This window comes from Anabrus simplex, chromosome 1, assembly GCF_040414725.1.
Source record: "Anabrus simplex isolate iqAnaSimp1 chromosome 1, ASM4041472v1, whole genome shotgun sequence".
Classification (NCBI taxonomy): Eukaryota; Metazoa; Arthropoda; class Insecta; order Orthoptera; family Tettigoniidae; genus Anabrus; species Anabrus simplex.
This window is the reverse complement of record NC_090265.1, coordinates 1,636,582,559-1,636,601,265: the sequence shown is the minus strand read 5'-3', so window position 1 is coordinate 1,636,601,265 and position 18,707 is coordinate 1,636,582,559. Positions and strand designations below refer to the sequence as shown.

General features: G+C 41.5%; 1 protein-coding gene across 2 annotated transcripts in view; it reads right to left on the bottom strand.

The window, feature by feature from the left end:
- Positions 1-18,707, bottom strand: part of LOC136858637 (myrosinase 1) — a 145,291-nt gene that overhangs the window by 79,418 nt on the left and 47,166 nt on the right. For both annotated transcript variants that reach the window (XM_068225643.1, XM_067138340.2), the window contains exon 2: positions 3,171-3,364. In XM_068225643.1, coding sequence (XP_068081744.1) covers positions 3,171-3,348 — 178 coding nt within the window. In that variant the 5' untranslated portion in view covers positions 3,349-3,364. The remainder of the gene's footprint in view (positions 1-3,170; positions 3,365-18,707) is intronic.

Here is an 18,707-nt window from a genome sequence, read left to right as displayed (position 1 = left end):
TCATAACTAATCATTGTGAATTTCCACACACTCTTAGAGAGGGTAAGAAATGCCCCCCCACCCACACCCTTTTAAAAGAACTACTCGCTTTGCACAACCATGTAAAGGAAGTGAATTATGATATTATAAGAGAATTGGTAAGGAAACTAGGTATAGATGAAAGGCACCCTGCCATTGTACTTCATAACAAATTATTGTCCTCCAATGCTGATAATACCAATTATAATGTCAGTGATGAAGACTAATTCGATATCAAAAAATTTCCATTCAATAGTTCTTGTTACTTTTTGTTATGTTCATGAACTTTAAACATATTATTTTAGCAACTTATGTTTCTATATATTTAAGGGGAGTATAAATGACAATTTTGTTAAAATGTTTAATTTTATTCAGAAACATCATTTGTAATTTTTCTGATTAATTTGATGTACGATTTATTAAATTTGGGTGCGTGAAAGTATATTTTATTTAATTTCAATTAGCTGCATTTTTTGATTTCATAAACCGTTGTTCAGTTAAAAATTAACCTCGAGAACCACAACGTCTACAAGGCTGTGGTTTGATTTAAATTCTAGCGGAAACTTAGCTGCATGAATCGGTAAGACTGGCACATCCGTTGTGATTCTTGTTTGCATTGTGCATACGATATCCTTGGTATAACGTGTGTAATTTTTTCATTGTTTGTGCTGTTGTGTTAGTGCACTGTGGATCTTGTGTTTTAACTTTTCATTTTCAGACAAAGAACCCATTTTTAGGAATTATAAAAGAGTTTCACAGTTCATTTATAATACTCTTCTGACAATATACCTCTAGAGTTGTAGGGATAGCTGTATATTTTTAGAAAAATACACAAAAAAATATAAGTAAAACTTGTAAAAACCTGGCATAACTCCTAGAATATGTACTCAATAAAAATAGGGGAGTAAGTACATCAATCATGTATAAGTAACCTGCAAAATTTTCATTAAGTCAGGTTAAGTAATTTTTGAGAAAATAGATTATGAATTTAGCAAATTTAACATTTGCAGGACAGACCATTCATATTCTCCTTAATTAAAGCAACTTCCTAAATAAAACCAAACCCTATGGCGCAACAGACCCGAAGGGCCATGGCGTACAAAGCAACCGCTGCTCAACCCGAAGGCCTGCAGATTATGAAGTGTTGTATGGTCAGGAAGACGAATTCTCTCGGCCGTTATTCTTGCCTTCCTAGACCTGGGCCGCAATCTCACCATCAAATACTTCTTCAATTGTAATCATTTAGGCTCAGAGGACCGCGAACCAGTCCTCAGATGCGCGTAAGAATCCCTGACCTGGGCGAGAATAGAACCCGGGGCCTCAGAGTAGGAGGCACGCACGTTACCCCTACACCGCGGAGTGTAAGTTTAGGATTTTTTGAAAAAAGTTGCATATTATTTAATTTTTTCAGTTATTATGTCCCCAATACGCATTTCCTATATATTATGGCCTGTTCTAAACATTATTATAGAGCTGATTCTAAAATACATTACTTAAAACATAGTTCTGTTCATAATATTCCTAAATATATGTACACTGACTGAGCAAATGTCATGAGATAGCGGAGCACTGATGCGCAGGTGTGTTGTCTGCACACGACACGCCCCCTGTGCCAGCGGCAGTTGTATAGGAGACCTTGTGAGCAGTGGCTGTGCATGTGACAGGTGTAACATGAAACGTCGTCGTGAGCTGATACCGTTCGAACGGGGTATGGTGGTCGGTGCCCGACGGATCAGAAGTGCGATTTCGGAAGTGGTGCGGGAATTCGGCTTCACACGATCAACCGTGCCCAGGGTGTATCGTGAATGGTTGAATGCGGGTGTCACCGCCCACAACAGACGAGCGACCGGCCGTCCAGCCACCCTCGATGACCGTGCCCGGCGACATCTGAGACGGATTGTCAATAGTGACAGACGGTCAACCGTGCAACAAATCCCGGCTCAATTCAACACAGGCCGTGCTAGACACGTCTCCTAGTGAACAATCCGTAGGAACATGGGTTCTATGGGGTATGGGAGCCGGCGCCGCACACGGGTGCCACTGTTAACCCGACGTCATCGGGCACAACGACGCGCAATCGCCGCCAGTCCCCAGGGATGGACACTAGAACAATGGTGTAACGTGATATGGTCCGACGAATCACGATTTCAACTGCACCATGCCGATGGGAGGCACCGCGTATGGCGCAGACCACATGAAGCGATGGATCCCGCCTGCCTCGAAGGTGCGGTCCAGGACGCTGGTGTCTCTGTTATGGTCTGGGGTGCATTTTCCTGGTACGGAATGGACCCCCTAGTTGTTCTGGAAGAGATTTTGAATGGTACGCGGTATGTTGAGCTGCTCGAAGACCATCTCCACCCATTTTTGGCCTTCCAGCGCCCAGACGGTTCTGCGGTGTTTCAAGATGATAACGCGCCATCACATCGCTCCCACGTCGCCCGGGAATGGTTCTAGGTACATGCAGCGGAGGTCCAACGACTACCATGGCCACCCAGAAGCCCCGATATGAACCCTATCGAGCATATCTGGGATGTCCTGGAACGCAGGCTCCGTGCCATGGATCCTGCACCCACGAATAGACCAGCATTGGCGGCCGCTCTGCAAACGATTTGGTGTCAACTGCGTCCAGAGGACTACCAGGGACTTGTCAACTCACTTCCACAGCGTCTCACTGCAGTTCGCCCCACACGCTATTAGGTGACTATCCCAAGACATTTGCTAAGTCAGTGTATATCTTCCAAGATGACATCAGTTCACAAATTGTGGGTGATCACGAGGATCCTGAATTCCAAATGGAAGCCAAATTATTAGGAAGGTACATACTATTTCATGGAATAAAATGACCCACAACAATATTGTCAATGGCACAAGTTAGAATCATTCCTATATTTTGTAAAAATATAGGAATTTTTTGTTGATTTCCAAAACAAGGTGTTTACACTCCTACCAACCCAATAGTTTGGAGTTTTTCCGGCCGTGTCGGATAGCCATGATAATCAATAACATCCAGATGGGATGAAGCACCAAGAGAAGAAGAATGTTGAAAGTACTCTGGAAGTACATTTTTCAGTGCCATCTCTACTTAGTATGTTTTCCTGAATAGAAAGAGTATTATACACATGACACTAACACAAATTGGCATGTTGTCTTACCGTCTTCGTTCCATCCACCTTCAATTTGATAGGCTGCAGTGGCTGCTCCGAAGAGAAAGCCGTCTGGGAAGCGAGTGTTGGAGTTATTACTCTGAGCTGAGCAAAGTACAAGAAGTGTTAGTTGCATCAGAGCTGCGATCACGCCAGGCGAAGACCATCCTGCCAAGTTTACACGCATGTTGGAAGCGGAGAGTCTAGAACATGGAGATTAGAAAAGAATCAGGCATCCATCATACGTCTAGAGCTTGGCATAGCAGTTTAACACGCATTTTAACAGAGATTTTGAAATAATAATAATAATAATAATAATAATAATAATAATAATAATAATAATAATAATAATAATAATAATAATAATAATAATAATAATAACCAAATATTCACTCACGTGGACACGTGACGCGGATGAGCCTATCAAGACTGGCCTGTCGGATCATTAGCTATTTTCAGGACAAGAAAACCAAAGGGGCCTGGTTCGCTGAGGTAGAAACAGATCTCAAAGAAATGGAGGTCACCCGTAATGGCATACGGGACGTGTCCCACCTAACGGAAACTTCCAAGATGCGAGGGTTTCCAAAAAAATACGAAGCTAAAAATAGAAAAGGCACGGGCACAAGTAAGAACAATATCGAGAACGAATGCTGAAGTACTGGGCAAATGGCAAAGCCCGAAGAAAGAGACAGTTGAGATGGCTTGGTCCATAGTTGGCCGAAACGAGATGGATAATAATAATAATAATAATAATAATAATAATAATAATAATAATAATAATAATAATAATAATATCGAATGAGTTAGCCGCGCCGTTAGGGTCGCGTAGCTGTGAGCTTGCATTCAGAAGATGGTGGGTTCGAATACCACCGTAGGCAGCCCCCAAGGTCCCCAAGGTGGATTTCCGTGGTTTCCCACGTTCACATCATGCAAATGCAGGCACTGTACTTTAATTATGAAACAAGTACAAATATATTTTCTGCTGGTTATTGCTAAGACCTGAATACACATAACGTCAAAATAATGTCATATTTCAAAAAGAATTTTTAAAAATGTTGAAAAGTTGATGTTTGTAGCTCAGGTAATACTTAATGATAAATCACTAAGGTTTACTGACATACATTACAATATTTTCCCGGGTGGAAACGTATGTACGCAGAACGTTTTCATACCATTTACGCATGCATATTGCCTGAAGTCTGGTACGACGGGAATTATAAGCCAAGGAGCAAACGGAGCTACTACCTACCTCACAAATATGAAACTCTACTTCAAGCTCTTTCCTCAAAAAGCATAACATTCATTATGTATAAAAAACCGAACTACGTACAGTCATCCCTACCTTTCGCAATTTCATTTGTATTTATCATTCAAACACCGTGTATAGATATTTACTGAACTTCCGTATGTTTTACTTGAAAAAAGAAAAAAAAAAGGAAAATCGAGAGTCGTATAGCAAAATAAATTCTGGAGTGTGGATTTATATGCCAATTTTCAACAAGAAATATGAATTTTCCAGAACATCAAGATTGTACATGTTAAAACCCGTGTTCCACAACCTCTGAAACTAATCAGCAATAACATTGCACTGACTGTTACCAGTTGAAACATGGTGTTAATCAGCCTGCCCTGCGGTATTCGGTTAGCGTGCCTGCCTTTACCCGAAGATTCTCGGTTCGATTTCAGGTTAGGTCAGGAATTTTCACCTGGATCCAAGGGTTGGTTCGAAGTCTACTCAGCCTACGTGGTTACAATTGAGGAGCTGTTGACAGTCAGATAGCCACCCAACTGAAAGCCAAGAATAACGGCTGAGACGATTCGTCGTGTCGATCACACGACACCTCGTAATCTGCAGGCCTTCGGGCTGAGCAGCGTTCGCTTGGTAGATCATGATTATTCGGGGTTGTTGCGCCATGGGATTTTGTATAGTGTTACGTACCCAATTTGGAATAACTATTTGAACTACACATTATTTAAAAATAAAACTTTTTCTTCAAAACTCATTTGTGTACTGGTAAAAGTTTGAACACGAAGTTTAGACACCAGATGATTTCATGCACGGGAATCACCGATCGTGTCATTAGAGAGCAAAGGTCTCTAAAACAGGCCGAGTAGTGCTAAGGATTTCCGAATGAGATAATATACTGATTTAATTCGAAGATATGAGCTTCGTTGATGTTTCTGTATTGAACTGAGATCACAGAGATGAGATATCTATTAGGTTCCACCTATTCAATACTAATTACTGATTTACTTCATTATGAATAAGGCAGGAGACAAAAATATATTACGTAAGCGTGCTTTTTGTCACAAGTTAGGCATGACACTTTGTCAGAAAACTTTTCCCACATTAACGCAGTTTCAAGTCAACGTGTCCTTCAGAGGTTGTTCCAGCTAGTGAGTGGTTCCGCTGATTCCTTTTCATTCGGTCGTGGGTCATGTCAGAGTGTACAATTACTTGAGGTGTTCCTCAGGAAATCTTGGCTTATTTATGTTTGCGAAATTTTCAGGAAAACCCTGTGTGGTAATCTTTACTGGGAATATTACCTTAAAAACGGGTTCTTTCTACGAATGCACATTTTGATGTATTATTTTACTTTATAAGTTATTGATGATAATAATTTAGATTATAAAAATAGATGTCTAGTTTCTCGGTAACTCTTAAGTACTTTCAAACATACATACATACATATATACATACATACATACATGTATATATGTAGCCTCCGTGGCTCAGACGGCAGCGTGTCGGCCTCTCACCGCTGGATACCGTGGTTCAAATCCCGGTCACTCCATGTGAGATTTGTGCTGGACAAAGCGGAGGCGGGACAGGTTTTTCTCCGGGTACTCCGGTTTTCCCTGTCATCTTTCATTCCAGCAACACTCTACATTCTCATTTCATAGCATTTATCAGTCATTAATAATCACCTTGGGAGTGGCGACCCCATTGTAATAATAGCCTATATATGGTTCATTCATTACATCCCTGACCCGATCAAGGACTGGAAAACAGGTTGTAGGTTGTCACTTTCAACATGCATATATACATGTATACATACATACTGCACCCATAGCCGCAATGCCCTAATGGCAATGGGATAAAATTTCATCGATTTTACGTATAAACTTCAACCAAACAGTGTGTTCAGAACGAACATTTCACTTGGAGCTTGCCAAAGACCTCCCTGTGGATATCCTGAGCCGAGCGAAATTCTTACTGTCACGTTCTATGTTAACAATTAGGTTGTAAACTCCCTCGAGTGAAACTTAATACATCGCCTGCAACCAGCTTTCAACGATACTTCCTATCGGAAAGCAGAAATGTCAGAACAAAGAGATCATCGAACTGCCAGACAAGAAAAGCAAACCTGAAAAGAAGGATGAAGAATGGTTGATAACCCTCAAAATAATAGCTTCAGTCAAAAGTACGAACGTCAAAAATCAAGCCAGCCAACAGGAATTGTAGGATTTTAGAGCGAAAATGTAGGAGGGAAAATATAGCTAGTGTACCTCGTGAGATTGATAAAAGTTAGATGTAAATTGCAGTGCTCATCACTTCAATTAAATTATAATAATTTTTGAGATAACATTTGTGACAAGTTACAGTCAAAGTAATTAAGTAGGAACAAGTGCATCATATAACATGTTGATGTCAACTCTACCAACGTCAATCTACAAAGTACACCCCGAAAGTGTATCTCCGCCAGGAAACTTAATCACATCCAAGCCATGGAAATACTTTGAAAGTCTACCATCAGAAATCAAGGTGGAATTGCTCAGTGAATATGCATTAATTTTAAGCATTAAAGAGTCATGGAAGTTCTGCGATTAGACCAGTGACTTAGAAAGTAGAGCTCTCGCAGATCATGCATTCCATGCGTTACAAATAGTCCCGGTGGGAAAATAAGGAGACCGAGCTCGATAGCTGCAGTCGCTTAAGAGTGGCCAGTATCCAGTAATCGGGGAGATAGTAGGTTCGAGCCCCACTGTCGGCAGCCCTGAAGATGGTTTTCCGTGGTTTCCCATTTTCACACTAGGCAAATGCCGGGACTGTACCTTAATTGAGGCCACGGCCGCTTCCTTCCACTTCCTAGATCCTTCCTATCCCATCGTCGCCATAATACATATCTGTGTCGGTGCGACGTAAAGCAAATAGCAAAAAAAAAAAAAAAAAAAAAAAAAAAAACATTAGGAGACTCTAGGATGACTACAAAAGATACGGCAAGGAACACATGGTATCTCAGTATCACCTGTGTCAGTCAATCGAGCCTTAGTGCAGTCGCGTACAATTTCTTTGTATCACCGCAAGGAAAACAAAGATGGAGGTTGGACGGTCTACCGCGTCGCGATAAGTGCCGAGTACGATACCGAGACATCAGCCGTGGAGTACCTGGAACTTATAAATATTTATAAATACTTTCAGTGTAACACATAAATGATTTAAAATGACGCCATACTATTTATTCAACAGGCAATGATAGTGTACGGCAGGGCCTCTCATAGCACTGTGTATGGTGCAAAAGACGACTTCGCTTGGTTGACCAGAGAGCAGACCACCACTCCTCGATTTGGAGCAATAGAGCTGTCTCTCTTTCTCCACGCCTGTCTCCCTCTTCCTCACTTGCTCCGTAACACTCCAAATCCGAGCCGAGTTGAGCCGAGTTGAGCTGAGTTGAGCCGGGCTTAGCCGAGTAGCCCAGAGACGAAGCGTTGGTCCAAGCCGAGCCGAATGGGACCGATGCACTGTGCACAGGAACGCTGAGACTCAATTTGTACGCGTGAGAGGCTCTGGTGTACGGAGATATGAATCTGAATTAATAAAAGGGAATCTAGAAAAGTACATAAAGTTAGAGACAATAGCTTGAAAGATTGTGCATTCCCGTAGTATGCTGGAAATAAATGAGGACATGGTCACGTGCAACAAGGTAAGGTTGAATAACGAAGCATGCTGGTAGGCAGTATTTAGCCGAAGGTCAAGAATACGTTCGAATAGCTCTTCAAGTACAGTAAAATAAACATTAGGTCATTGACCTAGCAGGGATATTGTTTACCAACATTTGAGATGAATGAAAGAGAACTGTAGGAGGGAAATACTTTCTATAACTGCTGGACAGCGGAAGAAACAGTCTACGAGAATAAATTATAGCAGCCAATCTTAAAGAAAAAAGACGATTAAGCTAAGCATTTGTAATAGGAGTAAGTAGAATTAAGCGGTATAAGAAGAGAGAAGAACCGAGTGATATTTGACGTTTGAGTGTAAGTGAATAAAAAGGTGTTCCATTGGTTGTAACCACATCTCAACCAGTATGGATAAGCTGCTCGTTATAGCCTAGTCAACAATATATATAGGGCCGCCGAAAGAATGGAATTCGGCCGGGAATAATGTAAGTGCAACTTTGAAATGCTGATTTTATTTTACCCCTAAATATTATGCAAGATCGAAATAGTTGTCCGATTTTATGTAAATAAATGGGCTCGGCAATCATCAGTTGAGAAGGATAATTTATGACCAGTTTATTTTGTAACGTAAATGATTTCACGTACCATAACAATAATAATACAGTGTTTGAGGGGTTAAAGTAAGTACATTCAAATCGGCCCAGGTTTAATTGTTTTAATTTCTCTAAAAATGGAGATCTGATATTGAATGTAACCATTGTCATTGGTGTTGTGCCGTGTTCATATGAGGTTGAGTAAAACAGCCCGAGTACCGATGCATGGAACGAAGATCGGAAGGACTCACAAACATGGCGCCGGAGTAGCCTTGATACGTGTCTATGAATATACGTCGTGATTTAAAAAGTCAGTTGAGAAGAAATGGACTCCAATAACATTTTAAATGTACCGCCCCGCGGTGTAGGGTCAACGCGTCCGCCTGTCAGCCGGCTGCCCTGGGTTTGATTGCCGGTCGGGTCAGGGGCTTTTAATTGTAATGAATAATATCCCTGGCCTGGGGACTGGGCGTTTTTGACGTCCTCAATCTTCCTTTCCTCACACACAACACTCCACACTACCATCATTCCAATTACACGCAGGTTCATACAATATGCTGCCAGTAGGGGTAAAGGATCCACATGGGTCGACGCCCGGAACAACTAGCATTTTCAAAAAAAAAAAAAGCTTTTTAAATTCAATTTTGTACAACCTTAGTTATGTAGTGATAATTTTAAGTGGTATATGTTCTGTAATTTATTATTTCACAAGACGAAACCAACGGAAATGTAGATAAATAGATGTTACACAAGGTAAGATATCGATATTATATAATCACTATGGGGCGACATCTATGTAGTAATTAGCAAAAGTGTATTCCTTGAAATGGTAATTGGTGTTATTAAGTTAAAATATTCCGTTGCATATCACTGTTATGAAGAAAAACTATAGGGTAGATGATTAATGATAAGGTACCGAGATATAAAGAAGGTTTCCGAGTTGGTGGCACAATTTTTTTTTTTTTTTGCTAGGGGCTTTACGTCGCACCGACACAGATAGGTCTTATGGCGACGATGGGATAGAAAAGGCCTAGGAGTTGGAAGGAAGCGGCCGTGGCCTTAATTAGGGTACAGCCCCAGCATTTGCCTGGTGTGAAAATGGGAAACCACGGAAAACCATCTTCAGGGCTGCCGATAGTGGGACTCGAACCTACTATCTCCCGGATGCAAGCTCATAGCCGTGCGCCTCTACGCGCTCGGCCAACTCGCCCGGTGCACAAAAGATTTACGAAAAGCAGAAGTGGTGGAATTGTCCATTAGAATATACTGTTATATGAGTTTATTAATCTCAATCAAGATTGTTGTAGGCACATTCTACTCGAGAAGAACACATGTTTGTCTGGAAAATACGCAAGAATAAAGAGATAGAGGGCTAATATGTAAAAGTGAGCTCCAACCGCAGTAATAATGCGGATGCGAGGAGGAAATACTGGACCACACGCAACCTTAACCCTGGTCGACAAGGCAGTTAATCTTTATATGTTAACCCGCCATCGGTATCGTTGTTAGGTAGCCCCTAACAAAAACATTCCGTATTAAGAAAAGTTTTTTGCTTTAAGACTCACACTTTTCAAACTCCAGGTATTCTCAAATGAGTTTATGAGTCACATGTTTTCCTTCGTTACGCGATGATTCACGCACACGTGTCACGTGGAGGAGTGGGGGAAGTTCGTTCTGTCTGGAGTGTTAGTCCGCGCCTCGCTACGATACCGGTCGCGTCACAGGCAGTGTTAGGCACATTCTAGCCTCGATACCTTTGGCGTCACAATTTTTGCGCATTCCGTGCTGGTGTACTGTTTTAGTAAACAGTATCACAGTGAAATTATAATGTCTAATAGGCCTAGTGAATCTGTTATTTTGAGCTGGATTGAAGAATCTTGCCCTGGAAATCGTAAAGCCACATCTGTAGAGACGTGCTTTAGTCGATGTTCTGTCAACTGGTCTCAGAATTTCCATAAAAAATATCTTTGGACAAGAACTTCCCGTCAGAAATGCGACACCAGCAGCCCCAGGTAAGTATTGCTAACAATTCTCACTTCTCCATTTTTACAAGTATCTAATTGAACACTTTGTAAAACTTGCTTATAATCATTACCAAAAAAAGCTATGGTGTTTACTATATATACTTTCAGACGTTTCCGGGCGGAAATCAAGATGTGCCTACTCCCAGTTCGAAAAAAACGATTTACGTCAGCTTGCTGTGATGCGTGCAAACGCTCAACGTGCAAAGAGCACACTGGACTAACAAAAGTAGTATGAAGTGAATGTTTTTCGCAAGAAGTTGAAAGAAATTAGTGAACAGGACAATGATACAAAATAATGTGGTCTACAAATCATGTTAACATTTGTTTTGTACTGTAATGTATTTGTAATGCCAAGGATTTTTGTTATTTTTCATAATATTTAGTAATAGTTATGTAAATTTATATAAATAGTTAACATAAAACCAGTCTGTTAAAACAAAATTATAATTACCTTCTAAAAGAACGAAAACAGTGTACGAGTCGAAATTGTAGTAGCAAATATTTAGGCAATAAACAATTGTGGATATATACAAATATGTAAGTATATATACTAAATAACCAAATACTAGTATAATTTATTCAAACTGCCGAGAAGAGCTTGTATAAGAACTAAAATCATATACCAAGCCGATGTTAGGGAGCCCCTATACACGCTACCTCTCGCGTAAGTGCGGACAACGATACCGATGGCGGGTTAAAGCTAAATAATGTTCTTTCGTGTAGTTTTCCTTTCTTTCATAGAAGTAGTATGTAATTTCCAGTAGATTCAGATGTCCTGAAGTAGTTCGATTTGATATGGAGTATACACATAATAAGTAATGGTGTATATTATAGTAACATATTGCGACACGTATATACACTGACTGACAGAGCAAATGCAACACCAAGAAGGAGTGGTCAGAACTTTATGCCAATTGCAGGGTAGACTGACGTCACTGAGGTATGCTCATGATGTGAAATGCGCCGCTGTGCTGCGCACGTAGCGAACGATAAATGGGACACGGCGTTGGCGAATGGCCCACTTCGTACCGTGATTTCTCAGCCGACAGTCATTGTAGAACGTGTTGTCGTGTGCCACAGGACACGTGTATAGCTAAGAATGCCAGGCCGCCGTCAACGGAGGCATTTCCAGCAGACAGACGACTTTACGAGGGGTATGGTGATCGGGCTGAGAAGGGCAGGTTGGTCGCTTCGTCAAAGCGCAGCCGATACCCATAGGGATGTGTCCACGGTGCAGCGCCTGTGGCGAAGATGGTTGGCGCAGGGACATGTGGCACGTGCGAGTGACGTCAGCACGCGAGGATCGGCGCATCCGCCGCCAAGCGGTGGCAGCCCCGCACGCCACGTCAACCGCCATTCTTCAGCATGTGCAAGACACCCTGGCTGTTCCAATATCGACCAGAACAATTTCCCGTCGATTGGTTGAAGGAGGCCTGCACTCCCGGCGTCTGCTCAGAAGACTACCATTGACTCCACAGCATAGACGTGCACGCCTGGCATGGTGCCGGGCTAGAGCGACTTGGATGAGGGAATGGCGGAACGTCGTGTTCTCCGATGAGTCACGCTTCTGTTCTGTCAGTGATAGTCACCGCAGACGAGTGTGGCGTCGGCGTGGAGAAAGGTCAAATCCGGCAGTAACTGTGGAGCGCCCTACCGCTAGACAACGCGGCATCATGGTTTGGGGCGCTATTGCGTATGATTCCACGTCACCTCTAGTGCGTATTCAAGGCACGTTAAATGCCCACCGCTACGTGCATCATGTGCTGCGGCCGATGGCACTCCCGTACCTTCAAGGGCTGCCCAATGCTCTGTTTCAGCAGGATAATGCCCGCCCACACACTGCTCGCATCTCCCAACAGGCTCTACCAGGTGTACAGATGCTTCCGTGGCCAGCGTACTCTCCGGATCTCTCACCAATCGAACACGTGTGGGATCTCGTCGGACGCCGTTTGCAAACTCTGCCCCAGCCTCGTACGGACGACCAACTGTGGCAAATGGTTGACAGAGAATGGAGAACCATCCCTCAGAACACCATCCGCACTCTTATTGACTCTGTACCTCGACGTGTTTCTGCGTGCATCGCCGCTCGCGGTGGTCCTACATCCTACTGAGTCGATGCCGTGCGCATTGTGTAACCTGCATATCGGTTTGAAATAAACATCAATTATTCGTCCGTGCCGTCTCTGTTTTTTCCCCAACTTTCATCCCTTTCGAACCACTCCTCCTTGGTGTTGCATTTGCTCTGTCAGTCAGTTTAGTTCGATTTGATATGGAGTATACACATAATAAGTAATGGTGTATATTATAGTAACTCAACATATTGCGACACGTATATATATATATATATAATCGAGTAAGGAATTTCGGAATTTATATGTTAACAGGCGTGTGCGGGATCATTTATTGAGAAGTTCCGACCTCGATGGTCTCAGTATTTGTTAATATTATTATTACTTCTCGGTGAACAGTGCAACGCAAATACATGTGACGTGCAATGGTTTGTAGATCATTTATGTGGAGGTTATTTAAGAAGTGCTAGCAATATGGGAGGAAATGGTGATGTGTCTTACGATGTGTGTTGTCATATGTGAACGTTAAGAAGTGGATTACCGAATTAATAGCTAAACATTGTTAGCAGCATGGCTTTTAATGGAATAATTACGTCAGGTATTGCATATTATGGTGTCAAATATTAATATTACGCAGGTAAGTCGTGTATTTGTTGTTGATTTGTGGATAATATTGGACACGTGAATTTCTATTAGTTGGTTTACGGCGAAGTGATATGTGAGTGATAAGTGAGTGTTTATCGACGGTGATGTCAGTACAAGTGATAGTAAATGTTAGGTTGACATTGAATTATTTTATGATGTGTATTAAAGGCGTGTGGTGTGTTTAAACGTATCTAATACATATTAATTATGAGATGTGCCGTGCGTGTGAAGTCGTTCGAATTCGTATTAGATTTGATGAGCATTAACGGTGTAGTCCGTACTTTTCGTTTATATTGTGCACGTCTGGGGCAACAAGTGTGTTCAACATGTATTTTATGCGCGTATATGAGAACATCGGCATAGTAATGGTCGTGATTACTACTCATGAATTACCATTGGTTATATTGTAGAGATATACCCTTGCAAGGTTACGATTTTCGTATTTTACATATGATAACTGATTTTATGAAGGGATACGTGCGGTGTCGTTATTAATTACTGCACACATAGCTACGATGATAGACACCATGATATCTAACATAAGTTAGTAATAGTAGTTCACGGATTGAGTAGTAATTTAATTTGTAGATTTGATATCATGTGATCTGTTGATTTTATTATTTAAATATGATTTTGTAATGTTTTTATTGTCTTATATCATCCCATTCTTCATATCATCCATTATTTTACTGGTAGGATAGATCCTAGGAGGTATGTGTGGATGTTATTATGTGTCTAGTCGTTTGTCTGTGCGAGCACCTTCAGGACGGTTTATTTTAGGATAGATTAATTCATATTTAATTTAATTTGAATTTTAATCGTGAAAGAGCATTACTGGTAGACCAGGCACAGAAAGCAAATGTCAACCTTTAGAAATTTGTCACATATAACATGATAATTTCAATATATGCAACGGAATGATATTAAAGTTGAGTAATGATCATTACGACATAGGTTATCACATTTAGGCCCATCTATATTTGACGAAGTTACCTATCATTTCCGTGACAACTGAAAGTAATAATATTAATGATTATTGTGAAATAGTGTTCGTATAAATGACTAGATTAATATTGATTATGTAACGTTATTACTGCATTACATTGAGATAGGTTTAAATTGGCAACTGATTGCAATTTCAACGTTTTAATTATCATATTTGGATTTCACGACGAAACTTGGTTTTGTCTTGACTTATTTAGGTATTTTTCTTTGAATAAATTCATTCCTATCCAGAATATCTCAGGTTAACCTGTGCCAGTGGGGTTAAAATATGAGTGACAATGTGTGTTACATCTTTACAGCCTTTTCTGGGAAAAAACTTTTCTCACGCGAGAAACATATATTTAAAAGTAATTGTCTGTTTTCAGTTAAACTTTGCAAGCAATGATATATATACTACCGCTCATTAATTTCAATACACCCTGGTATTTAAGATTTACAACACAAATCAAACGTTATTTTTCACAAAAGATAATTATATTAACTTACACATATATAATACACTCACAAACATTATATTTTACTTTCATCAAAGTATTCTCCCTTGGATTTAATGACTGCCTCACAAACTCGAGGCATGCTGTCAAGCAGTTTTTGTAGGTATCGTGAATCTATATGATTCCACACATCCTTAACAATATACCAGAGATGTTTCTTGCTCGATATATTAACTTCCCTGATACGTCCGTCCACTTCATCCCGGACAATTTCAATGGGATTACAATCGGGGCGTTGGGACGGCCATACCTTACATGTCAGTACTTTCTGTTTTTCCTTTGATGCAATGTAGTTCGTACAGTATGCCGACCGATGTTTTGGGTCATTACCCTGTTGTAAGGTGAACCCTTCCCATATTAAGCGCAATCCACTTTTTATTGCATGATACTGGAGTATGCGGTGGTACTGCTTCTGATCCATACATCCTTCTATTCTCACAATGTCGCCATCTCTATCTCCGCCAAAACATCCACAAACCATAATAAAACCTCCACCGTGTTTAACTGTAGGTAGAGCACACTGCTAGGGTACCCTTTCCCCTACAAATCGGCGAACAAATATTCTCCTTTTGGTTCCAAAAATCTCTAAATTCGATTCATCGGTGAATAACACCTTCGTCCACTCTTCCGATGTCCAATTACGATGTTTTCTAGCCCATCCAAGTCTCTTCTGTTTATTCATGAGCCTTAGAAGGGGTTTCCTTGCTGTGACACATCATTTCAAGCCGGCTTCTATCAGTCTCCTTTTTACTGTTGCAACAGATATTGTTGTCGTGTTCATTTCTACCAATTCTGCACGAATTTGGGGCGCTGTTTTGAATCAATTTCTCTTACTGGTAATTCTGATATATTTATCATCGCTTTTAGTTGTTTTACGAGGTCGTCCTGGTCATGGAATGTCCTTATTGCTGCCTGTTGTCTTCTGGCGGTTAAGGGTGTATTGCACTCCCCCTAAAGACACACTACACTGTTTCGCAATTTGGCGAACAGATAAACCTGCTTGGCTAAGTGCTACGATTGCAGCACGTTTTTTCTACGGATATCTCCACTCGTGGAGCCATACTAGCGATATGCACACTTCAACTGTCACGAAGGAACTGACATGCAGGAGTCACATGTTACGTATCGTTGCAATGCTTGTCGTGTTTCTCAAAAGAATTGAAGTCCTTTTCCTCACTAAGATTCCCGATCTGTATCGTACAGACAAACGAAGTTTGGATGCATAAAGAGAAGACGTCAAGTCATATATCCGGTTTGAGTGTCGTATTCTTGAAGAGAAACAGGAATGCACGATATCCCCTTCAGTGGCATTCCTGTGCAATCACCTGATGCATCTGCCATGGACACTTGTGCGTTTGGACTGCGAATAGGCATCGTCGTACTGTGCAGGCTTATGGAAAGCCTGTAAAGAAGAGTGCGAACAAATCGACGTGGCTACGTTGATACAAGTCTTCTTCAGTGGGAAGTGAGGTGCAGAAGGGACATCAGAAAGAGCACGATCGATGGTGGAGACGTGGGTCTTCCTAAGCTAAAAGTTTAGTACAATTCGTTACCAGAAATCGGAAACAACCTCGGTATTCCCAGTAATCTTTGCCGTCCATCTTGTCTTGTAATATCAGGTGCAGTGGCGTATGCTAGGATCAAAACGTCGGCTACCACCAGACTTAGGTTAACCTTTTTCGATGGTTGCTTTAGAGAACGTCAAGCCTTAAGCGCTTTGAGCTGCAGCCAACAGCCAACGGGGAAGCCTGCTGTGTTGTCAAGGCTGCTGGCCTCTGCTACTGTCAAAACTCAACACCTGATCAGTGGAGATGGTAGCATAAGTTTTAGCAAGTTAAAGTCCTTAGTAAAAGTCCGGCTTTGTGGCTAAATGGATAGAATGCTTGCCTTTGGTCCGATGGCCCCGGTTTATTTCTCCGAATCAAACCTCTCGTACTGTTAGTTCTCCTGGCGTGGGTACTGGGTGTTTATGACGTCTTCACCATTCATTTCATTCTCATTAGGTTACCACCAAGCCAATACAGATGCCATGCACCATTATTATTATTATTATTATTATTATTATTATTATTATTATTATTATTATTATTATTATTATTATTATTATTATTATTATTATTATTATTGTCCGACTCGTTGGCTGAATGGTCACCGTACTGGCCTTCGGTTCAGAGGGTCCCGGGTTCAATTCCCGGCCGGGTCGGGGATTTTAATCGCTTCTGATTAATTCTTCTGGCTCGGGGACTGGGTGTATATGTCCGTCCCAACACTCTACTCATCATATTCAGACAACATACTACACTACCAACCACCACAGAAACACGCAATAGTGCTTACATCCCTCCATAGAGGGTTGGCGTCAGGAAGGGCATCCGGCCGTAAAACAGGGCCAAATCCCCATATGCGACGCAGTTCGCACCCGCGACCCCACAGGTGTGGGAAAAGCGGCAGGAAAAGAAAGAAGAAGAAGATTATTATTATTATTATTATTATTATTATTATTATTATAACTAAATAAACATTTTGAATTTTACAGCATTACCAGCGATCGTACCAATCGTTCACTGGTTTATTAGTTTCCTCGGGAGATCAGTGGTGGTGCCCGACCCATGATCACGGGTTCGATTCTGCCAAGGCTAAACCTGAAAGATTGCATTTCATTTTAGCAGATCTACTTATAAAATAAAACTATATTACTCATGTAACAGCAGCCCTGCAGTATCTTCCTACAAGGATGTATAAGTAAACGGGAGTGAAATACCAGCACTCTGTTATCTATGAGTATGAGGTGCAGAAGTATATACGATGAGAAACGCATGGTTGTAAGCAGTTGGTCATCTGACGAAGGGAAGCCTAGCACACGTAACCTCCGGTCCCCACACCTATCGGACAAACAGCAGCATGCAGCGCGAGGTTCGTCGAGGGGAGAAGGACGCAGAGCTTGGGCTGCAAGATCTGTCTCCGATGCCTTGCTCTCAGAAATACGTGCGACGTTCTTTCTCATTGCTACCGAGATTTTCAAATGGAACACTGTATTGTGACCGTGAGGCCACCGATGAGTGAACAGGTGTTGGTGCGGCTTGTGTTCGCTTGTCGGCGAGATGGGGTGCGCGCGACCTTGGACAGGGGCGAGAACGAGTTTTTTTGTGCAGAGAGCAGCTGGCTAACGGAATAAAAATAAAAAATGAAGGTTGGCGAGTGAGAGAAGGAGGCCAGCGCGTGTCACCTGTAATTGCGAGGAATGAAATGAATGAAATATTTGTAATATCTTTGGTGGCGACGTGCATAATTACGGAAGGCTCAAGGACTAAATTAAAATAAACTGGATAAAAGAATAGCACATATGGAGGATATAAATTAAAAACTGAAATTTTGGAATAATTTACACGACCTTGTGGCTAAAATGGTGATGAAGTTGTAGATTCGTACAGTAGAAGAATTTAGTTCCTAAATTGACTTTACTTCCGTGCATGTGCACCAGACATGATATTTAAGTCATGTGATACGAATACTCATTCTCACACACTGGCGTGTTCTTGGACTATCACCTTCAGTCGCTCAGCGTGGAACGTCGTGAATACTGGCTTCACTCCTGTGCTCTACACGTCTAAAATTGGATATAATTTAGAACAGTGCTGTGATCAGACGTCGAATGTGCAGACATTAATCCCTTAAGTACGTGTCATTTCCAAAATATAGTTACGTGTGTGTTTGGAGCCTACTCTAAAACATTTTGTGTAAGTTTCAGCTTTCTTACGAGCGGACGCGGAAGACGTGGACATGAATATTTCCAGAAGAGGACGGAATCTCACATCAT